This window comes from Solea senegalensis, linkage group LG1 (genome assembly GCF_019176455.1).
Source record: "Solea senegalensis isolate Sse05_10M linkage group LG1, IFAPA_SoseM_1, whole genome shotgun sequence".
NCBI lineage: Eukaryota > Metazoa > Chordata > Actinopteri > Pleuronectiformes > Soleidae > Solea > Solea senegalensis.
In genome coordinates, this window is record NC_058021.1 from 2,197,604 (window position 1) to 2,220,587 (window position 22,984).

The following is a 22,984-nucleotide window of genomic DNA, read 5'->3' on the forward strand; positions in this document are numbered from 1 at the left end:
CCTCCTCCCATTATTCCTCAGAGAGCTCCTCCCTCCTCCTCTCTTTGTTTCCACACAGAACCCACCTGAGCTCCTCTCAGCTGAATACACTCATTGTATTATCATGGTGTTTTTGAAGCGAGTGGAAGTATTGCTTTAGAAATGGACTGTGTTGTGTTCATGCTGGTGTGTCTCGCTCCTGTCGTCCATTGCTACAGCTCAGGTAATGTGATGGACAGCTGTGAAGACATGAAACCACACCACTCTGGACTGAGACCGCAGAGCAGCCCAGCGCCCTTCACCGTCACTGCTGACCGCAGCACCTTCAGCTCTGGGCAGGAAGTCACAGGTAAACAGCTGACTTATGATGAAACTCAAAACAATAGATGACAAACACTCTTAAAGGGACAGTTCACTCAAATCACTAAACTATTTTGACCTGTACCTCAAAGTGCAGCGAGTGTTTGATGCATTTGTAATTCAGATATTTCTACCTCCACCATAATACAATGCAACGTAAGTTAGTTTGTTTACAGTTTTTATTGGAAAAACTATTTTGTTCCCAGTGAAAAGCATTAAGATAATTAATCAATGGACAAGTATACTAGTATAACACTGAGTATCTACTTACACAGATTTATTTATACCACTTTTAAACAACCCCGATTTTAATAACATAGTTGTTCTTGTGCATTTCCCACCAGTTAAAATCCTGCTTTTATACTTTGTTACAGGCAACATTACACTCTGCTGTTGTGCTTTTTTCTTTGATACTTCCACACAGCTGTCATGGACATGTGCACATGACAGCAGGGGCGAACTACTCTCACAACCTTATTGCATTCACATCATCTTTGGTCTTTTAGTTTGGAGTGTTAGGATTTGTCTGTATTATTTCATAGGCACTGATAGGATTGCATCCAATTGTGTTCTATAGTGTGTACGTGCGGTCTTATCATATTCTAGTGTTTACACGTCTTGTCAGATTTGAATGACCAGTTTCAGAGAGAAATACTGAGCTGGATTTTATTTCTGTTTCAGTTCAGCTCCAGGCTCTGGGATCCAAACCATTCACTGGTTTCCTTTTACAAGCTCGAGAGGTGGGGAGACAGACTACTGTGGGCTCCTTCACGCTGTCAACAGCAGCTGCTCAGCTGCTCACCTGCAACCTCAGGCCTGTGAGTTAGTTACTCCACACAGCAGAGTGGAATTCTGCTTGTAACACAAGGGCCAAATTCAACCACACATTTTTAATGATAATTGCTGCAACAGTTTGGTCTCACGTTGGTTAACATCACTTCTGAGTGATCCACTCCATCTCTGAATACATTCAAAATGCCACAGTCCAACTGTATGAAGCTGTCTCACTTTACTATGGCTTCCTCAAAACAAAAACACTGACCTTCACAGGATCAGTGACCCTAATGGAGACCAAAATCTGGTCCAAATGAGGGAGAACCCTCTGGTACATTTTTACCACTAAGATTGAGTTGTGGTTTGGTTAAAGCATTAACAAGTTAAGGTTTTGATAGCTTTGTTTAGGCTGTCCAAATGAATGAGTGAAATGTCCTAAGAAGAATAGCTGTGCAAACCTGCGTGTGTGTGTGTGTGTGCAGAACTCTGCTGTATCTCATCGATCAGAGTCTTTGAAGACCTCCATTCAGGTGACATGGAGATCGGACGCGTTGACAGATGGGGAACTTATTCAGTTTCAGTAAGTTTACATTACATTATTATTTTCTTTTCGATCTCATGCTCAAGTGACACAGCAAATTGTTCTTTGTTATGACTTATCATCCACGTGTTTACTGTCACGCATGAAGTCCTCTGGTTTCTCTACAGCGCCTCCTTTGTGGAGAATTTTATCACATTCTGGACTGGTGTTACAAGTCCTGCACTGACCTTCACCAATGGCAGTAGTGGTGGATCCACAAGTTCACTCCCAGTACCATCAATAACCAGCTCCAACACAGCAGCAGCAGCAGCAGCAGCAGCTCAGTCGGCACCAGCAGCTGTAAGTAGGACCATTAATGACCATTAGGACCAGAGCATGTCACTAGCTGTTTATCTACAGTTACCACAATCACACAGAATAACTGAGGCAGAATAATCTTTGACTGCTACACTGGTTGGTTGTAGGAGTGCAGCACAAGAAAAACCCACAAGAAAAGAAAAGTATTTGTCACAGTGTTTTGTCAGTCTATGTTATGAACACAATATTACAATTAAAACAAATAAAAATACAAAAGGACAACGTGATAAAAGTGATAATAATAATTTGGAAACTGGGATGTTTTATTGACTGTTATTAACTTTGTAAAAGCTCTTAACTTCCGTTAATATCCAGGCTGACATATTTTAAAAACATATATTATTATCACTTTAAGGAATAATGGACTCAATAATACTCAAAAATGATGTCAAAAGTTAAATCTAGGTAACATCATCTTTTATATAAGAGGGAAACCAACCGATATGAAATGTTTCATCCATTGCAAATGTTTTAAAATGAGATCACATCAATTCAATAAGACCCACATTATTAATGCAAACATAAGTAACAACAAGAGTCAGACAGATCCACAAAGAAGAGAGAGGGCTACTCACAAAGCTGTTATATTATTTGTATGATCTCATAATTCTCATAATATTACATTTCTCACCTTCATGTAGACTGTGTTTTGCTTTGTTTGTTTGTTTGCAGATGAATATTTCCAGTGCAGGCTGTGGCGTCACTAAGGTGTGTTTCAGTCAACCTGTAAACTGTGACCCGTCAGTGAGCGCTGACTGTTATTTCATGTCAGCTACGGTGTCGTCTCGTGGCGACACAGCTGTTCACTATGAGATGACAGGACCTTCTGATGGATACATCTCCTTTGGATTCTCAGACGATCAGATGATGGTAACATCAAGACAAAACTATTAAAACCCTGCATTGCTTTGTGTTTGTATCAAGTGGGAGTTTTTTAAAACACTTGTTACCTGCCTTATCATGTGGGATGTAAAGCAACAATATGCCCATGTCGCACACAATGTGACTCTGTATTTCTGCATAAACATGGTCAGTTTTACAAAATGCTTCACAAAAGCATCACTTTGGTCAACGACAACATTTGAAAAAACATTTTACTCCTGAAGAAATGACTTTTATAATTAAAACAGAAAAATAAGTCAACTTGACCTTTAAATGATACGACTATAAATGACACATTGGACATTATTAAAATAAGAAATGTATTTTTTAACAAAGCACAATAAACATTATCTGTTAACAATTAGAATCCTTTGTGCTCATATTGGTCATTTAACATGAAATTCACATGAAAACAGTGACAATTGTCAACAACTGCACCAGCACAGTAGTGCTGCTAGCAACAGGCTATGCTAAGTAGACCTTCACTTCCACTGCAACTGAATTTAATGTTGAATTTACTGAAACAACTAATATCTTCTAATCTGCAGGTTTGTATAACTTTTAATCTTCTAATCTGCAGGTTTGTATAACTTTTAATCTTCTAATCTGCAGGTTTGTATAACTTTTAATCTTCTACTCTGCAGGTTTGTATAACTTTTAAACTTCTACTCTGCAGGTTTGTATGTATGTAATGCAGGTTTTTTTGAGTGTTACTGGCAGCAAACCAAAAGGAGGAGAGGAACAACAATGGAGGAGAGTTGTGACAGGAATCAGTGAAGTGTTCAAGTCAATTTCTAAAGAAAAGAGAGAATGCAGCTGAAAACAAACATGACATCACTGTCAATAACAAAGTGTTTTCCATCTCAGATGATGTCACATTTACATGACAGTCACTCGTAGTTATGAATGTGAACTAATGTGAACATAAACTGTCGGAGTTACAGTGTGTAAAGGTGTGTCGGTATATAACAGATCAGCAGCACTGTTATTCCAACCAGGACTATATAACTCAGTATTTTAAAAAGATGGGACCAGTCACATCTGATCGATACATTTTCACCCTTTAAAGTCATTTCTGTGTGTTTTTTTCTTTTAGGGAAACGATGACATTTATATTTGTGGCATCTGCAGTGACGGCCAGGTGTGGTTACACCACGCCTTCTCTACAGGTCGCACGACTCCACAGGCGTCTCCTCTGGTACTGACACAGTTACACGTGAATTTATCTATTATTTACCTGCTCTCATACTGTGTGAACTGTCCATCAGGGGAATGTCTCTGATGTACGAGCGTCAGTGCAGGACACCGTGATCAGCTGTTCCTTCACCTCCAGGAACATCATTTCCACTCAGAGGACCAAGGGCATCGACAAAGCCTACCATCTCATGTTTGCTCATGGACCCTGCAGCAATGGTAACGTGAAGATTCTGTAAGGTGGACGAGGACAAGAAATATTAAAATGTTCACCTCTGATAGTTGGTAGTGTTACTATATTCCCTCTTTAGGCAAAGCATGTTATTATCTATATTAGATAGCTGAGCTTATTATGAATAATACACTTCATTTGTCATTGTGTCATCGACAGGGAGAATTCATCATCATAGACAGACCTTCATCAGCACTGAGAAAATAGACATTTCCACACCACAGGCTGTTGGAAAAGCTGGACTGCCTCACATCATCAAAGCACATGGTGAAGAAGTCTGTCCCACATGGATGAGAGGGGTGGGGCATTAGCGGCATAACTCAGGGACAATAACGGGTTAATCTGAGTCAGCACTAACTTTATCATAATCAGCATTAAATCAAAAGGTGACCCAGAAGTAGTTAACTGTATTTAAAGCACTTCATACTTTTGACATATTTATATATCTGTGGATATCAGCATGAGGCGTCAAGAGGAAGTCATGTGACTTCAGGACACGGAAGCATTCCAACATGAAACTGTGTTTCAGGAGCGTTGATGCTGATCGCCTGGATGACCACGGGTTCACTGGGGATGATGGTAGCCCGATATCTGAAAGCAGTGGGGAATGGACAGAAGCTTTGCAGCAAAGACGTCTGGTTTCTGGTGAGAATTAAAGAGGAAACAACTGAGTAACCAAAGACAAGATTATTAGCTTTGAAGATTAAGATTACAGAGAATAAAGGATATTTTAGATACAATGTAGATAAAGTGAGTGACCTCATGTTGTGTAGTTGTGCTCCTCCAGGTCCATGTCGCAGTGATGGGTGTGACAGTGGCAGCCACGATGGTCGGCTTCATCCTCTCATTTTCATATGTCAAGGCCTGGTCTGAAGTGAGTACACCAGGATAAACACGAGCACTAAACACTAAAACTACTCAGTGTAACATCTGAAAAGGATGGATTGACATTGTGAGCATTTTACAACTTGTTATTTGGCTGAAACAGTAAACGGAAACATTTCTGAAGCTGAATACATTTAACTGAGCGCTTACTTTAAAATATAAAGTAAAAGTCAACTTTGCAGAATTGATTTAAAAATAAAACAAAAGAGATTTACTGTTCATGCCTCATGTGTTAAAGTGTGCAGCTTAGCTCTCACAGTGACAGACAGTGTTGCTGTGTGCTGTTTGCAGGGAGCTCATTCTGTTTTAGGCTGTCTGGTGATGATCCTGTCATTCCTCCAGCCCATAATAGCCCTGCTGCGATGTGGACCACAGCATCCACTGTAAGTACCCCAGTGTGTGTGTGTGTGCGCTACAGTACCCATCATTCCAACACAAATTCAGCAGGATCCCTTTTGTTAATATGATTGATTTCCATAATCATATGGTGTTCCATATTAATTCTTATATTATTTCACTATTTTTTCTCACTGTTTCTCACATTTTACATTTTATGTTTAAAAAATGTTTTTAGTATTGTATTGCTGCTGTGTTGAAACATTTTTCAACAGTTTTCAACTCGGGGATGAATAAAGTATTTCTATTCTATCAATACCACTAAGACACGTAATTTATTCAAACTATGGCAATGTTTTATTATTTAAAAAACATTTGTATTATTTAAATAAAATATTGAAATGTTATTTTCCATGAAATTATAATTTGATGTAAAATAATGTTCATGAGTAGAATGTATTGCAAAACATCGGTGTGACTTTTCTAAATCAATAAAAGTTTAAAAAGTGTGATTATCTTAGCTGATTTAAGAGTCTCGTGATTCTCTAACAACAAAACTGATGTAAACAAATGACACTGGTGTTTCACATGCCAATAAATCCATGATACTTTAGACTATATTGTTGTACTAATACCAACCACCTGTGGGTCTACATGAGGACAGTTACTGTATATTACAGCAGCTCATCAGTGAATATTTGTTTTCTTTTTTTGAACAGGAGGTTTCTGTTTAACTGGTCTCATGCTTTAAATAGTGTGGTGATAAAGGCATTAGCAGGTAAGCGTTGATGATATTCATGTTCTGCACTTTAATTAAAGTTTGAACCAGCGGTGAATGAGGTGTTTTATGTGACATCACACAGTGGCAGCCATATTTACCGGCCTGAAAATGATTGACAGTACTCCAAACCAATGGCTGACGAAAGTGATGGGTGGCTTTGTTGGATGGGAAGCCTTATTCTATATCATCTTGGAGGTCCATTCAAGATGGAAGGCCAGGAGCACAGGTAGGTGCGCTTGTTTGTTCTGTTTATTAATGGTACCGAGCCGTAGTTTCCTCTTTGTGTAAAACTTGAACAAAGTATCCTGCGGTAACTAACGACGGTTGTCTTTTCTTCTGACTACAGATGCGTTGCAATCGGAAACGGTAAGAAAATAATCAAAGCTAAAAAGCTAATAAAGGACATAATATATTACTGAGTTTTAATCTACTTTGTCAGATGACCACTGTCTCGTTGGTGGCTTTGTACTTTGTGGGAAACTGCAGCTATCTGGTAGCACTGCTGGTGGGAATCGGGACGTCATAGGAGGATGATATCACATTTGTACGCTTATGTAATAAGGAGATGGTGTGATCAACTGTTTATTCAAAAAAAAAAAAAGATATGTAGATGTGAATGTGTAATTAGGTCACTATTAACAGACATGATATAAAACAGGATCTTCTGATTTAATATTTATATAATATTCCAAATCATTTTAAGTTGGTTGTCAGTTGAAGAATTCATAGTATTAAAAATGACATGTTTTTTTTAGAAGTGTCTACAACATCTGTTTGTTGTCGTTGACGACGCATGTAAAAGGTATTTCTGCACATGCATGCTGTTTGAGACACCTGTAGGTATGAATGTGATAAATCAGATATTATACATCTATATATTAAGTTTCTGTCTTCACTGACAATGTTTGAATAAAGAAAGTTTTCACTCTGACGAGTCCTCTTGATGTTTGCAGTTCCAAAAGTGTCATTTCAAGTCATTTGCCACATTTAACGTTTCTATGTTATTTGTCAATTAAAACTGAGAAATGTGTGTTGAAGGCAAATTATACAGAATCTTTAAAGATTCCCAGGATGTAAAAAATGTCATGTTTTTCTGCAGCAGGTAATTCACACTACACTGAAGTGATACAGTCAATACTGAGTACATAGATATAACTAACATAGTCTGAAATGGTACATGACACACTTCTTAAATGTTGCTTTTATTACACTACAGATTTATCTTTATTTACATTATTATGTTACATATATAAATGCACAACATGATTAGTGGATTCGTCGACAACGGTGTTTGTGTAGAATTCATTCTCAGCTGCTCCAGGTAAGTCTGAACCCTGACGGCAGGTTTACATACTGAGATTGGAAAACAATGAAGACATGATGGGACGTGGCAGTAAATGGGGCAATGTTGGTTTCCTGGACAAACAACACAGAAACGCCAAACTCGTAACTGCAGTCCTATTATGTCCAACTGATCGGTCACAGATATTGTATAGAATATACACAGTATCTGTAGTTCTTCACAAATAGGCTGTAATGTTTGAATAATGCATTTACATGTGGAGTGTGAATTGTTTTTTTCTGAAACTTTGACTTCACAACATTCTATTGACCAAACATTTATTGTAAAAATAGTCAAAAATGACGATGGAAATAATTGTTGGTTGCAACCTTACGAAAAAAATAATTAAAAATGTTTCCATGTTGAAACACTGTAAATAAATAAATAGATATAGACATTTATAGATAGAAGTGTGGAAATGATTAAGCCTTAATCAGTATTGTGTGAACTCATTTGGCAATAGCTTCAATGTAATTAGATAAGCACTAACGTACAATATGTTTAACTGTACATGTATTACAATGATTTGATTTCATCATGTTCCCATGTTTGTTTAAGCTCATTCAGCATAATAACCAAAATACTGCACTATATCCTTTAAGTTATTCAGCTGAAATATAAATCAATCATATTATCATGATGATATTGAATTGAACTGAATAGAAATGGAACACTGGAATAAAGTACAGCTGTTATTTCAATGACGACGTGACTACAGCTGTACAGAGTCGTGTCTGTGTCTGTGCACTGTGAGGTTACGTACCACTCCACAGTAAGGTCCAACAGGTCGCGAGGAGGCGTCGGGGCCATCGTATAACTTCAGGAAGTTGTTCTGGCAATCTCCTGGGTCATCAATACTGATCTGAGCAAAGGTGACGGTCACCACGCGACCTCGCGGTGCCCTAACGCTCCACTCACAGTGGGTATGGTTAGGATAGGTGCCGGGGTAGTTTGGACTTGAGAATGAGCCGTGCTCTCCGTACAGTGTTCCACCACAACCTGCAGCACAGGGTGAGAAAATAGTGACACGAGGTGATAAAAGTATTATTATTATTATTATTATCACAAGCATCAATAACCATTTAAAAACTATAAGACATATAAAAATACAACACAAGTCAACAACAGAACAGATGAACTTCATTCAACTAAAAATGAGAGTAATGTGTGTATCGTCTTATCTAATCTAATCTAATCTAGTGTGTGGAATAGAAGTCAAACAGAAACTGTGAGTGTGTACAGAGTTTAACAGAAGAGGAATTAATACTAGATATTCATACTATAATATTAAAGAACACGACATGTGAGATAAGACGTGTGGCTAACACAATGAAATGAGAACATTTCAGTCCTTATCTGCTCAGGTTCAGGACACGGCATCATAATAATCACTGACACATTGACTGTTGTGTAAAATCACTTCTGACCATGTGGGGAGGATGTCCACGTGACCTCAAAGCCTTCTCTGGCGTGGGACATGTCACTCTTAAAGCGCAGGTAGAGCAGATTGGACTGTGGGAAGACGGGGTTGGGTAGTGTGCTGCCACAGAACCGACCAATCAGCGGTGACTGTGCTGTGCTGCCGTTACGCACCTGAGGGAAAACACAGAGTTGTGACGCACTGAAGTGAACAGACGGACACAACTGTACTTGTTCAATGTAAACATATTACGTTAAAAAACCTATTCTGAAAGTCCGAACAAGGTCTGATGGACCACAGTCAGTGTAAGTTCATCCATTTGTGTTCTTTTGCTTGCTGAGAAAAGTTATCACTTTCCTGCCTGAACAAAATATGTCTTTGTGGTCAAAGCTAAATCCACATCATCGGTTGGTGGTGTTCCAGTTTTGGATTAAAAGAATTTGACGACCCCGTAAAGCCAACGCCTCTGGGTTGGAATCGGGATTAATGTACAGGAGTAAAGATTGCCTTATTCTCAGATTATACAGATAAATACGTATTATAAATTATGTTGAGAATTAAGATGTTTTATATTTTAACCAGACCTCTACATCGATTGTTAATAACGTATATTGTATAGTGTGTATTTGGTTTTGAGATGATAAAAAAAAAAAAATCATGTTCATGATCGAGACAGTTTTGTTTTTTTGATCATTTTAAAGCACAAATGAATATATTTCATTCAATGGATAAATGTACAAATGTAACACCTTATTTACAATATACTCACATTAAAGTCAAATTAAAAGCATCAAAAGTTTCAAAAGTAGATAAGCAGGTGGGTTGCAGGAAAGCTGGGGCCAACTTCCAGAATAAAACCTGTAAGATTAGTTTTCTATTGAATCTATCTTTACTTTGTAATATCCTTCTCTGTTTATCTGTATAATCTCAAGAATCGGCATCCTGGTCCTGCTGTTTATGTTAAAAAACACCTTTCCTAATCCCAAGTGGAATGGGCCAATGAACAGTAATCTACAGAGTTGTATGTAGTACAGTTTGAAACAGTAAGAATTAGCTTTTTTGAATAAAAACAAAAAGAATTTAACAAAACTAGATATTGAAATACTGTAATGTGAGTACATGTAAGTCGTTACTTCCACCGCTGTGTAAGCTGTATGCTGAATTCAGTGGGAATGAGTGCTTTTACCTCCAGATAGTCAAAGCTACAGGTGCTGTGGGTTTCCACATCAAAACTGTTAAAGAAGAGGGAGATGTGGTTGCTCTGTGGTGCCTTCAGGATGATGGTGCAGTCTACGCTGTGGGGGTAGGGGTTAGGCCAGCCTGGACTTTTCAGGTAACCGTATTCCTGCTCATAGATTCGGCTGCAGTCTGGACACAAACACCACATTCAGAGCACTTAAAAACAAACAACGTCCACAGTTTGAAACTCTGCAATTACTAAACTCATTGAATACTGTGAAAGTTATCTTTGGATTGTCCAGGTTTTTAAAACAACACTTACTTGCGATCTGATAAGTGAAACGCAGGCCATTTCCTGCCATGAAAGCATCAGACTTGAAGTACACAAGGACTGTCCTGCTGTAGCTGTAGAAGTCTGGTGGGTGACCGTCAGACGCACAGAACTTATGTGACTGCCCATAGTCTCCCTGGAAACAGCAAAAAAATAAAAAGAATAATAATTATTATAATAATAATAACTGGAGCTACAGAATGTGATTTTACCACGGAAACAGCATTTCCTGGTCCAGTCTGTACTCACCACCGGCCAGTCTCTCATCTCCAAGAAGTTAGCGGAGCAGCTCTGGCTGGGCTGTAGCATGAAGTTCTGGACGGAAAGCAGGACGGTTTCCTGGGCTGGAGCGTCCAGCATCCAGCGGCAGGTAATGAAAGGAGGATATGCATTGGGGAAGTAGGGTGAGTTCAGGGTCTGTATGGAGGTTGTGGCATTTAGGGTCCCACCACAAAGCACTGAATGAAAGCAGATACATGAAGAGGTTTGGTAAATGCAGAACAGGAAATGTACATTGATTTAGACAAAAAGTGCAATAAGAACATTTGCTCCTTTACTCATTAACTTGTACACTTCATGTTTGAAAAGGATGAAAACACATGGTTGCTCCTGGACTCTTCCATTTTCACACAATTGTGTTTCCCACTGGTTTAGATGATCTTTCATCACATGGAGCCATTTAGTATTTTACACAACCTGAGCTAAAGCTCAAGTTTGACTGAATTGTTCAGTTTAATCCATTGAAACAGCAGCTCTGCCATCACAGTGGAGATTACATAACATCTGAAACATGAACCCTACACCATCAAACTCCACTTACACCGAGGGAAAAAAAGACATTTTACATCTTAAGCATACTCTATCTTACATTAGAATTACTTTTACCTTCCTTTATTGTAACTGCACATGCAAACATTTAATGCATAGCTGTCCTAATGTATGGAGGACTGAAAGTGCCAAAAATAAATGAATAAACAAATAATTAAATACACCAATAATTACTTAAATGTGTCATTAATTAATTAATTACTTAATTAATTAATTGATTAATTAAGTAATTACAATTGGAAATAAATACATACATGTGTTATTAAATGTGGCAGGGCCTGGGCAGGGCTTACTTAAAATGAATTGGTATTTTAATTAATTACTAATACATTTATGTATTTAATTCCAATTGTAATTAATTTAAACAATAATAATTTAATCATTTATTTATTTAATTTTGGAACTTTCAGGACTCCTCCATTCCAATTGTGCATTTACTTAAAATAAAATATAAGAAAAACAGAAAACACAGAACTTAAGTTAAAAAAAACTAGACGTGTTACTAGACGTCAGATTAAAGCTTATCAAGTAACAGTGTGTCTAGTAAAGAAGAAAAAAGTCTCTTACATGGAACGGCTCTGTAGGTGGCGTTGAAGCCTCGTTGCTGCACTGAACTATCAGTAACAAAGTGAATGGTCAGGAAATTTCCACTCGATACAAAATATGCAGGGATAGTGTTTCCACAAAATGTCCCAACCAGAGGGAAGTTAACATTGTCACCATCATACACCTGGTTGAGATACACAAACAGAAGAGGTTGTATTACACTACTTTACACTTCAGACCAGATATGCATTGTTGAAGCACCATGACACAGCACAGCTTTACCATGTTGTCTGGTGGCTGGCTCTCCATTCCATAATATATTCAATATTGCAATGTCTGTGGGTCTCTTACTTTGACATAGTCGTAACGACAAGTAGAAGAGCTCTCCAGCTCAAAAGAGGAGAAGGTCAGGTTGATGGCCCTGTTGAGGGTCATGTCAATGGTCCAGAGGCAGTCCATCTTGGGCTCATAGCGCCCATCCTGGTTCGGATCTGGAGACCCGAACATGCCCATGGGCATAGAAAGGTAGCCGCCACAGCCCTGAGCTGCACCTGCAGAGGACACACAAACAAACACTTGAGCAGAGATCACAGGAGGAACGGCAAGCGGTGATGAGCAGTCGCGATCCATTAGTGACAAATACACACGATACAATGGAAAACAAAAGACAACACACAGCACCACATATTTCCTTCCTCACTATGAAGTTTCACTGGGGGTAGACTGCTTAAGCTGATGACATCACTGACATTAACTGAATAGAAATGTGGATTTGTACGGCTTTAAAGAGTGTTGGAAACAAAAGGTTCAGGTAATATGTCTATGATGTCATCAATATATTCATCTATCTCTTTTCTTTTTTCTACCTGAAAGTGACAGATACGGTCTGAAGATATCAAAGACTTCTGCATATTTTGCGTTATCGCACCTTTGCATGCTTTATCACTTACCAAGTGTCTCACTGTAGACGGCTCTCCAGCCAAGCCCACTCACTGAGGAATCTGTCCTGAACACGATAAACAGCTGGTTTGTGGAGGAGCGCAGATTCGGTGGGAGCACTGCACCACAGAATGTCCCCAGCAGGGGTGACAGAGTGTCAGGTCCATCATAAACTGCTACAAAGTCATACCGACAGCTGGAAGAAGCTTCCAGGGAGAAGGTGTTAAACCTACGCATGAAAAAGAAGAAGAAGAAGTTGAAGAAAGCGAAAAGTCTGTGAAGGTTCTCAGTCATTCAGGTCAAGGTCATCTTCAGGAGCTCATTGCAAAATATCATTTTCAAGAAAGTAAATTAAACCTGATTTCTGGCAAAGTGTTCTTACTTTTTGCCTCAATAACTCTCAGTAATTACCAGTAACAACAGTCATGGACTGTCCCCTGGACTCCACTGAGGACGTGGGTGAGAGGAGTATGCGGACATCAATCATGGACACCCCTTCTCACCCCCTACATGAGACTGTGGGGGCCTTACATATTGGTGTGTGAAATTCTAAGGTTAATTCTCAAATGTAGCTTAATCAAATAAAGGACAATTCATTTTCATTACACATGTCTTACATGTCTTACAATTTTTGGCCTGTTTTTCCTCATATTAAGGCATTTTACAGTCTAAAAGTGGCTAGATTTACAAGCTAGTTTTTATGACAACAGCATCTTTGATTATTACTGTAGCACCGAGGTGCTGAAATGTCTTACTTGAGATCCACCACCCTGTTTGCAGCCACCATGATATGGTAGGTGCAGTTGATGTTGTGGTGGTAGTTAGTCATGGCCAGTGCTGGACTGCTCACTGTTCCCATTGTGCTGTTGAAGAAACCACCACATGCTACACACACACACACACGAATAGGGTGTAAATAATCTTTAATAAAACTTTAATAATGTGCAGTGACACTGGAAACACATCAGGTTTGAATAAAACACTATCATATTATATTATATCATAAGACCTGTCAGTCCGTGTGATCTGTAGTAGGAGTTTGTTTTTAGTTTTTTCTTTAAATTCTGGGATGTTCTTTTAATAACTCAGCTCATCAACAGACGCTTCACTAGAAAGCTTTCTCCATTAGTGTGTCTGCACGTGTGTGTGTATGTGTGTGCGTCTCAGACATGATTTTAGGTTGATTTAAAGCATGACAAAGAAGGGACCTGAAAAATGTCCCCTGTTCAACGTGGAGTCCCCTCTTTGTGAGTGTGTAACGACACCAGAGTCCCCGTTCTACTGGTTAATGAGTACACACACGCACACACACACCTTTTTGTTTTTCAACTTTTGAAAATATTACGCAGCTTACATTGTCTACATTACATTCCCGTTTTGATCACTGAATAAGCTGAAGGCTGAATTTTATGTATGTAGCTTTACTTACGAATAGCTCTGTATTCTGCCATGAAGCCAGTGTCACTGACCACAGAGTCAGAGTAGAAATGGAGTGACATGGGGCCAAAGGTGGAGAAGGGGCCTGGAACACTGGTGCCACACAGCGTGGCAATAGGAGAGCCACCTGTAGCCAGGTTGTAGATCTTCAGGCCATCATATTGGCACGTAGAGTGCGCTAAACATGAGACAAACAGGACACATACTCAGCAAGTGAACAGTCATGGATGGTTGGTGGTCAACAACACTAAGTCCAAAACATATGTCCTGAAACAGACCTGTCTAATGTGTGTTTTTGTGTGTGCTTTGAGATTTGTATAAATAAAGTGCATTCTTAATGATTATTATACATCTGCAGGTGGTTCCATATGTTGCGACTGCACAAACACTTGCCTTCTACTTGGAAGACTTTAAAGGTGACAACAATCACTGTCTGTTGTCCAGCATCTATGACATAGTTGCAGTTGGCCCCGTCAGGATAGTCGGCTGGATAATTTGGAGAAACGACACGTCCGCTGGAAGCTGTGAAGTTTGCTCCACAACCTGAAGACAAAACATCAGGTTTTTTTGATGCACGTTGTTTGGAATGGTTGTGTCTGACCTCATTCTGACACTGACGTGGACACAGGCTAAGTTAAAGTAAATCCTTCTTTGTTCTCAGTCTTGTGTCAGCATCGTCTCCACCTGCACCATCATCTCACCACCATGATGTTCTCTGAAGAAGGAAAGTCCGCTAAACGACACTAGTAATAACTCATGATGTGTGCGATTGTGTGTATCATTGTGTGTGTTCGTGGGTTGGTCTTCCTCTTTGATGTAACAATAACTTTCGTCATTTGTAATAAATAAAGGCTACAACCACTGTTTTTTACACAACTGTTTCGGGTTTGGGCCGGGTACAGTCAGTGTTCTCGGCCCGGTCTGGACATAAAATAGACCAGCAACCCCCATGTGCCTGCAAGATAAGTGCTCATTTTCTCTTTATTAAGTAAATAGCATCTGTTCTTCCTTGTGGCAGCCATGTTTTCAGTGAGTGGTTAGTGTTGACACGAGTGTTGACACTTAAAATAACCGGACCTATCCTGTAACTGTCCTTATCCTCATTGGGGCTATCTCTCAGAGTACTTAAAGTGACTTTGCTTGGTTGCTCGTATTCTGGACTCTTATGCGATCACAGATTAAATGTGAGAAGACGCCTAACAGGCAGCGTTATCTTGTCTGCCTGCTTCTTACTGGTCGTGAAGGAGGCAGCAAAGCCTCTGCCTGTTGCTCCAGTGGCCTGGAATCTTGCAGTCATGATGTTAGCTGGAGCAATGATCCGGCCTGGTGCCACTGAGCCACAGCCTGTTGACAGCAGAGCATCAGAATTTTGGCTCTGACCCGAAAACACCTGTAAAAAGAAAATACACACTAAATGGATAAGTGGATTCACATGGTACACACTACTGAACACACAACAACAGCACACCACTGTCTGAACCTTAAGACAAAACTGTGTAAACAAGCAAACGAGTTAAAATAATTAGACTGCGGGAGGAAACTGGAGAACCTGGAGAAAACACACCTACACATGGAGAGAACTTCCGTGCAGAAAAAACTACAATTCTACAGTAGTACACTCTGAAAGTAAAGGATGTTACAATATCTAAATATATTAATGTTTTTGTTGCATAACAAAGTTCAGTGAACAAGTTGGAAGATTTGGATCTTTAGTGAATCTTCTCAGGAGATTTAGAAGCCAGTCACAAACTGTCAGCGCATCATAACAGTTTATTATTGTCATAATATATATAATATATAATATAAGTCATTCCATCCCATAATATTAAACGTCTTTCAGTTTAAAATGACTAAAAAGATTGAATTTCTCAGAGTAAGGAGCATCACCATTCACGCACAGTGTTCATGTGTATTTGTCTCCTCATTAGCTCCATGCTTGTGCTGCAGCTCAGTGCTCGTACCTTAATGTAGCTGCTCTGGCAGGTTCCACTGCTGTCTGGAATCTGGAAATCACTGTTGAAGCTCATCTCTAGATGGTTGCCCTCGTGGGCAATGATCTGCCACGAACACTCCACATTGGCCGGGAAGTTTTGAGGATAGTTTGGAGACTTGATTGTACCCGTATCGGCATGGATCACCCCTCCACAGCCTGGCCAAGAAGCACATATAGGTCATTATTATTATTATATAATTAATATACAAATAAAACGAGAACTACTGCCGAGTAGATTATATGAAACATCATATGAAAGTAATACAGAGAACACTGAGGTGTGGACTATGTGGCTCTCTTCAGTGTAACAAAGTGACGTCATCATCGATGTGTCCTGTTAGAATTGGACATCCTCACATTATTAGAATGCCCAACGCTACGCCGCGTCGAAAAGCATTCATGTTTAGTCTTAATGTTCCTAAATATTAATATTAATGAGGGTTTCTCACCTGATGAATCAGCAGACCAGGAGGCAACAAAGCCTCCTTTAGACACACTGTGGTCAGCCAGGAAGACAACAGCAAGCTTGTTGGAACCTGAGCGGATGGTTCCTGGGGAAGTGGTCCCACAGTAGTGGCCAATAACAGGAGAGCCAGGGGATCCTCCGTTAAAGACGCTGACCGAGTCCCAGCCACATGTGGGGTGGAGCTCCAAGTTGAAGTAGCTAAATGTTAGCTGCAGGTGAGTTGGAAGAGGGGAGTTAAAAACATCAGCAACTGTAATAATAATAATAGCCACAGACAGTATTGTCAGTGTAAATGTCTTCATTTGACTTGGTGCAGACTCACTGTAATGGTGTGTCCCATTGGAGCCTCCAGCAGCCAAGCACAGCGACTGGGGCCAGGGTAGGTGTTGGGGTAGTTAGGGCTGGATATAACCCCTCCCTCGCCAACCTGCCAGCCTCCACATTCTGGACAATAAGCATCGCAATGGTTAAATTAGAATGCTAAACACAAAGGTAATGTCAAAATAAACTCTCGATTAAGTTAATCAAACTTCTGTTGTCTCGTTTACCAGAGAACATGTAAGTGGCCTTGAAGCCCAGGTCTCCCTGGGTGTCGTCAGTCTGGAACTGGATCCACAGCTCTGGGGTAAAGACCACAATGGGGATTGTAGGGGTGGTCTGCCCACAAAACCTGGCCAACAGCTCCCCATCAGCATTACCTGAGAGTGAGAGACACAGTGATCATTGTGTTAATGTGTGTGTGTGTGTGTGTTTTATATACATACATATATGTATATGTATATATATACACAACATATATATATATTGCCTGTGTGGTACTCACCTAAGCGGAACTTGAGGTAGTCTGACTCACAAGTCTGGTGGTTCTCCAGGTGGAGGTCTGTTATAATCACCACAATAGAGGAATTGATGTGCCGAGGATTCTGGATGAGCCACTCGCAGTTGAGGTTGTTGCTGTAGTTGGACACCAGGTAATCAGGAGAGGTGATGTTCCCGCCCACTGGGTTGTCCAGGATTCCACCACACACTAACAATGACAAAGTGAAAGTATATGACCTCTCAGTATAACACAATTACTGTTCAATAATAATTCATCCATCAGAATGGAAGGGATCGAGTTTCCGGTACGGGTCGGGTAGTGACACGCACCAACCGACATTATTACAGCATACTTCTTCTTTTGCGTCTTTTATTCTCGTTCTAATCTGTGGTGTAAAACATGTGGTTAATGGAAAACGTTAAAATGTCATCTTTTCTATGGTGGCCTGGTGGTTAAGGAAGTGGACTGGTGTCCGGAAGGTCGCGGAACCAAATCCACCAGCCGTCACTAGGCGGTTACTCTTGCATGTTTTTTCTTTTGTTCTTTTCTCTCTTGTTCTTTTGAGCCATGCTTTGTCCTGTCTTGTTCTTTGTTTTGCCTCTCTGTGTACTGTAAGGCCAACATTATTTTATTATTGTATAAAGCATTACGAGTATTAAGCATTAATTATACACAACGCATTAATGAGTGCTTACAACTAATTATAGTGTTACAAGTAGATTATAATGCATTATAAGTTGAGGATGCATATAATCTTACTAAATATATTGGGTGTGTGGTGGTAACCTCGACTGAGTCGCACTCCAAGTCCAAGTTTCCTCTCCTCCATGTGTGACTGTGCAGATGATTGAGTGCCAAATGTGAGAATAAGACGGTGAAATTATACAGCGTCCGTTATTGCAGTCATTTGACCTTGGAGTGCATCTATTCACAATACAGACAAAAGCCAAATGTTTGCAGACTGCATTAGGTGCAGTGATGTATGAGATGTCTGCAGGCTAATGCAATTTCCCTTTTATTTGAGTTTGAATGTGTGGAAGTGCGTGAAGCTTTTTGCTGTGTGTGGAAATGTGTCATAACATCACCCAGAGGATTCTGAAAACCCAGTTTTGAATCCTTGAGATTTGCAATTTGGTGGTTTGGTTGGACAACAACAGCTGTAAATCACACTGGTGTCCACTCTTAAGTGCCATACTTTGTATAGCTTCCTCTAAATGGGAATATAATTTACAAAATTGACATCAGTTGACATCAATTGACATCAATGAAATTGGGGCAATGACTTCTCAGGAAAATTAAGAAATTAGCTAATTTTCCCATTGAATTCCATTCAGACGAACTTTATACAGGATTCATTCTATGTTTTTAGCCAAGACTTTGTCTTTTTAAATGGGTTTCTATATTGTATACTGTATATCCTGCTACAACAGAGACACACACATTGACACTCACAAAGAGACAGTGATACTAATGTACTGTTAGTCTGTTTTAAGGTTGTTAATATGTTGACTGTGTTACATCCGGGGTAACGAACCTGCAGGCTCATCTGAGGAGTAGGACGCCATGAAGCCACCATTGGACACGGAGGCGTCAGTACGGAACACAATGGTCATGGTGTTTCCTGAAGAACGCACCTGTGTGCCGACTGGTACTGTACCACAGAACCGCTGCAGGCGAGGAGCATTATCTGCCAACCCATTCAGTACCTGCAGGTCACAAACGTCAACAGAGTAGGGCGAGGTACACATTTATTAAAACACTACTAACAGCTTAAGTCAAAAACACTTTTAATATTATTTGTTGACATCTTCATGTCGTGATTCATATTAACAAATAAAACTGTCTGGATTAAATCTAATCTGAAAACAAATCTGATGTCTTTTGTCCTTGCAATGCTGCAATAATAATCTGCTGCACAAGTGATTTATGACATGTATAGTTTAAAAAAACTCACATCAACGTAGTCATATGCACAGGAACTACCAGAACCTTCCAGCCGCAGGTCATTAATTGTGAATGTGATCCGGTGGCCTGGTGACACCACAAGCTCCCAGCGACACAGCCGGCTATGTGGGTATAAGTTGGGGTAATTGGGAGACGAGATAGTTCCTGAAGGAGCGTTCAGTTCACCTCCACACGCTGCAAGTAGGAGGAGGAGAAGGGAGAGGAAGAGCAAAACCAAGACTGGTCATCAACAGGAGAAATCACATTTTGAAATCTTGGCTTGAATAATAATAGTAATAATAATAATAATAATGCTGATAATGATGATGATAACAAAATAAAAGATAATATATAGTTGTGACTTCAGTTTTGTCACAAATTATAACATGGACTCCACATAAAGATGTATGAAAGGGATATAACGTCTACTATATGTCAGGCAAAAATCTATATTACTTTAGCTTTAACAATAATAATGATGATGAAAACTGTACCTTCAACACTGGCTTCAAACGACAGACTGAAGCCTGCTGCATTAACACCGGCATCACTGACAAACCTGACATAGGCAAAGCTGTCAGACGTTTCCATGGAAGCTGGAAGGTTGTTACCGCAGTGTCGGCCCAGGAGCCTCCCTGAACACAAACACAGCACAGCGTCGAGCAGAGTGTCGTTCTCACACAAAATCAAAACATTAAACGGGGAAAACACAATGTATACTCTGGTATGTACACATGAAACTGCCATCATTCAGTCTCTGCAATGAAAACAAAATTGACTTAATCTGAAGAGGTTTGTTTCTCGTGCAAAAGACTTCGGTCTTTAGCTAAACTGTCGTTTTATGTCTCTCAAATTCTGTAACCACTGGCATTTTAATTGGTTTGACGGGAAATTAATCGTCTATATGAGCGAAGCTTTCAATGAGTTTAACTTATACAACATGTGAATGTAATGCTCAAATGTCTCGAGTAAACCTGGTGTAGATATTTTTAACTTTTTTTTAACCAGTAACATCAATTAGAGTTCAGCTACCGAGACATACTCTGCAAACAAGGAACCACTATAGTGAAACCACAAAGACTTTTACCTGTAGAAGCAGCAGCATTATTTTAAAACCATTTTCTGGATGTGCTCCAACAAAGTCACTATAAGTCATTATAGCATTACTAAAACATCAAATCTAATGGTGGTCCAATACTTTTACACCAAAAATGTAATGAAAACAAGACACTGGCTAAACCCTGAGCTGAGCGGACCCTTGTTTTCTCACCTGACGCATTGTATTCTCTGATCTCCACATAGTCAGCAGAGCATCCTGAGCTGCTCTGCAGGCTGAAGTTCCCATAGCTGAGGGTCAGGTAGTGACCTGTGGGTCCCTCCAGGTACCACTCACAGCTGGAACTGTCAGGATAATGGGAAGTTGGGAAGCCAGGGCTGGAGAGTGTGCCCCGCTGACCTCTGTAGGTACCACTACATGTTGCTGTAATGGAGCAAAGATAGAAGTGAGAGTAGGGCCAATGGTTTTTGGCTGAAATGATAAAATTGTGATCCAGATTTACATAAGTAGAAGCAGAAAATAGATTGTGATGATTGTCGTGCGCTTACCCTTAGAGAACTTTGCCTTAAAGCCTTTATGTGTGACACTGCCGTCAGTTCTGAACCTGAGTAGCATGGCGGGGCCTGTTGAATGCTGGGTAGACGGTTTAGTATTGCCACACAGGTGGGAAATTAAGTCAGCGCTGGAAGTTGAGCCATCACGCACCTCTAAGTAGTCGTACATACACCTGTGAAATACACGTCTTGTCAAACCACTGGTAGGAGATAACACAGTATGGAAACTATAAATGCCAACATGCATTGTTTTCACATTTATAAATAAATGATTTCCCAACTGTTTCCCAAAGAGTTGTTTTTAGCTTGTGGAGACATGGGAGCTGCTCAATGTGGTATATATTTGTCACTGGTAAAATCAGAACAAAAAGATAATAAACACAGACAAAATAAATCATTTCATTTATTCTTGATGTGAAAAAACCCTAATTTTTTCTATGGACTTTGCAGAAAGTGGTTTATGCCCTGCCTCGCCACTTCCTGGAATAAGCTCACCTGCCCACCTTCACTCATCAACTCAGCATACATATTTCCTGGTTCTGCAGTCACTCGTAGCCAGATCGTAACACACTACTCTCCTGAAAAACCTTGTTTACTCTCGTACTTACTTGCTGCTTGTTGTTTTTGCTAATCCCTGTGCTCTCTCTCGTGTGCATGCTGCTTTCTGAGACGCTGATCCTTCCTGCTGTTTGGAACGTATCGCTACAGACACTTCAACTACTTCCCTCACGTTTGTTAAACCTTTGAAAAGTGCCACATCTCCTTGGGACCTAAACTGAATGGTGACATTCAGTTTCCAGTCGGAAAAGTCAGCAGGAAGATGAAGCAGTTGCCATTTTAGGCTAAGTTTATCATCAATTCTATCAGGGTTGATTTGTGATGATGACATTGGTTTAGAGGTCGGGGATTTCCGTTGCATGGAACTGTAAATGACGACATAGACTGTGTCTCAGTGTTTTACCCCTGTGTGTGTTCGATGTAGAACTCGTCCTCAAAGTCTAGTTGGACAGCTTCTCCATTGGGCACAGCGATGACCCAGATACAGTCGATGTTCTGGGGATAGTTCTGAGGATAGTTGGGTGAAGTGATGTAACCTGGTGGATCGTTATCATTCAGCTCAACGAAGCCTCCACATGCTGAAGAAAGATATACATACATACATACATACAGCACATTAACAAAGTGTGCTAGTTAAATTATAGGATTTCTCAAGTGACACAATTAATATTAAATGAATAATAGTAATACTGCGACACCAGTGGAACATGTTCAGTGTAGTTTTCCTTTTGTATTGATTGTGTTATGGTCATATGGAACCGTGTTGTGTTGCTGTGTTTTGAGTTGTGCAGTCATAAGAGATTCAGCTGTAACACAACATGAAAAGGCCAATTTACTGAGGAAAGCGTTGTTAGTCTGATCATAAATCACTAGCTGTAGTTTTGTATGTACTCAGCTCTTACCCTTCACACATTCTCACTGTTAGAATTCTCACCGCACAAAGTCCATAGTCCTATTATGTATATGTACGGAGGCAGCAAAGAAAACAAGAACGAGTACGTACCCTGGCTGTGAGCCTCAAAAGTCAGCTTGAAGCCAGTTGCCTCATTAGAAGCGTCAGATAAAAAGCGAACAAAGAGGTGGTTGTCAGTCGTCTGGAGAAGAGATGGAGGGCTCGAACCACAGACACGTGGTCCCAGTGATGGAGATGAACTATCAGGACCATTCCTGAGCTGCGGAGACAGAGGAAGTTAATCATTTATTTATTATTCTCGGTGATCGTGGATTGTGAATCTTAAAACTCAGACGA

General features: G+C 39.9%; 2 protein-coding genes across 2 annotated transcripts in view; one reads left to right on the top strand and one right to left on the bottom strand.

Moving 5' to 3' along the window:
• Positions 1–40: 40 nt before the first annotated feature.
• On the top strand, positions 41–7,252 carry zgc:163022 (putative ferric-chelate reductase 1). The gene is made up of 15 exons (XM_044037571.1): positions 41–328; positions 1,021–1,157; positions 1,596–1,693; positions 1,822–1,993; positions 2,684–2,881; positions 3,990–4,091; positions 4,162–4,306; positions 4,479–4,586; positions 4,849–4,964; positions 5,107–5,193; positions 5,496–5,587; positions 6,260–6,318; positions 6,404–6,547; positions 6,668–6,687; positions 6,761–7,252. The coding sequence occupies exons 1-15, from the start codon at positions 142–144 to the stop codon at positions 6,845–6,847; spliced, it is 1,752 nt and encodes a 583-aa protein (XP_043893506.1). The 5' UTR covers positions 41–141; the 3' UTR covers positions 6,848–7,252.
• Positions 6,912–22,984, bottom strand: part of cubn (cubilin (intrinsic factor-cobalamin receptor)) — a 39,708-nt gene continuing 23,635 nt past the window's right edge. The window contains exons 43-67 of the mRNA XM_044037558.1: positions 22,739–22,907; positions 22,139–22,313; positions 21,172–21,350; positions 20,837–21,046; positions 20,061–20,201; positions 19,577–19,761; positions 19,157–19,328; positions 17,626–17,829; positions 17,351–17,500; positions 17,125–17,246; positions 16,786–17,011; positions 16,305–16,492; positions 15,577–15,733; positions 14,737–14,886; positions 14,336–14,521; positions 13,662–13,791; positions 12,918–13,135; positions 12,319–12,518; positions 11,989–12,151; positions 10,843–11,051; positions 10,585–10,729; positions 10,270–10,451; positions 9,091–9,256; positions 8,427–8,662; positions 6,912–7,737 (exon numbers count right to left, since the gene is read on the bottom strand). Of these exons, the coding sequence (XP_043893493.1) occupies positions 7,630–7,737; positions 8,427–8,662; positions 9,091–9,256; positions 10,270–10,451; positions 10,585–10,729; positions 10,843–11,051; positions 11,989–12,151; positions 12,319–12,518; positions 12,918–13,135; positions 13,662–13,791; positions 14,336–14,521; positions 14,737–14,886; positions 15,577–15,733; positions 16,305–16,492; positions 16,786–17,011; positions 17,125–17,246; positions 17,351–17,500; positions 17,626–17,829; positions 19,157–19,328; positions 19,577–19,761; positions 20,061–20,201; positions 20,837–21,046; positions 21,172–21,350; positions 22,139–22,313; positions 22,739–22,907 (4,371 nt within the window). The 3' untranslated portion in view covers positions 6,912–7,629. The remainder of the gene's footprint in view (positions 7,738–8,426; positions 8,663–9,090; positions 9,257–10,269; positions 10,452–10,584; positions 10,730–10,842; positions 11,052–11,988; positions 12,152–12,318; positions 12,519–12,917; positions 13,136–13,661; positions 13,792–14,335; positions 14,522–14,736; positions 14,887–15,576; positions 15,734–16,304; positions 16,493–16,785; positions 17,012–17,124; positions 17,247–17,350; positions 17,501–17,625; positions 17,830–19,156; positions 19,329–19,576; positions 19,762–20,060; positions 20,202–20,836; positions 21,047–21,171; positions 21,351–22,138; positions 22,314–22,738; positions 22,908–22,984) is intronic.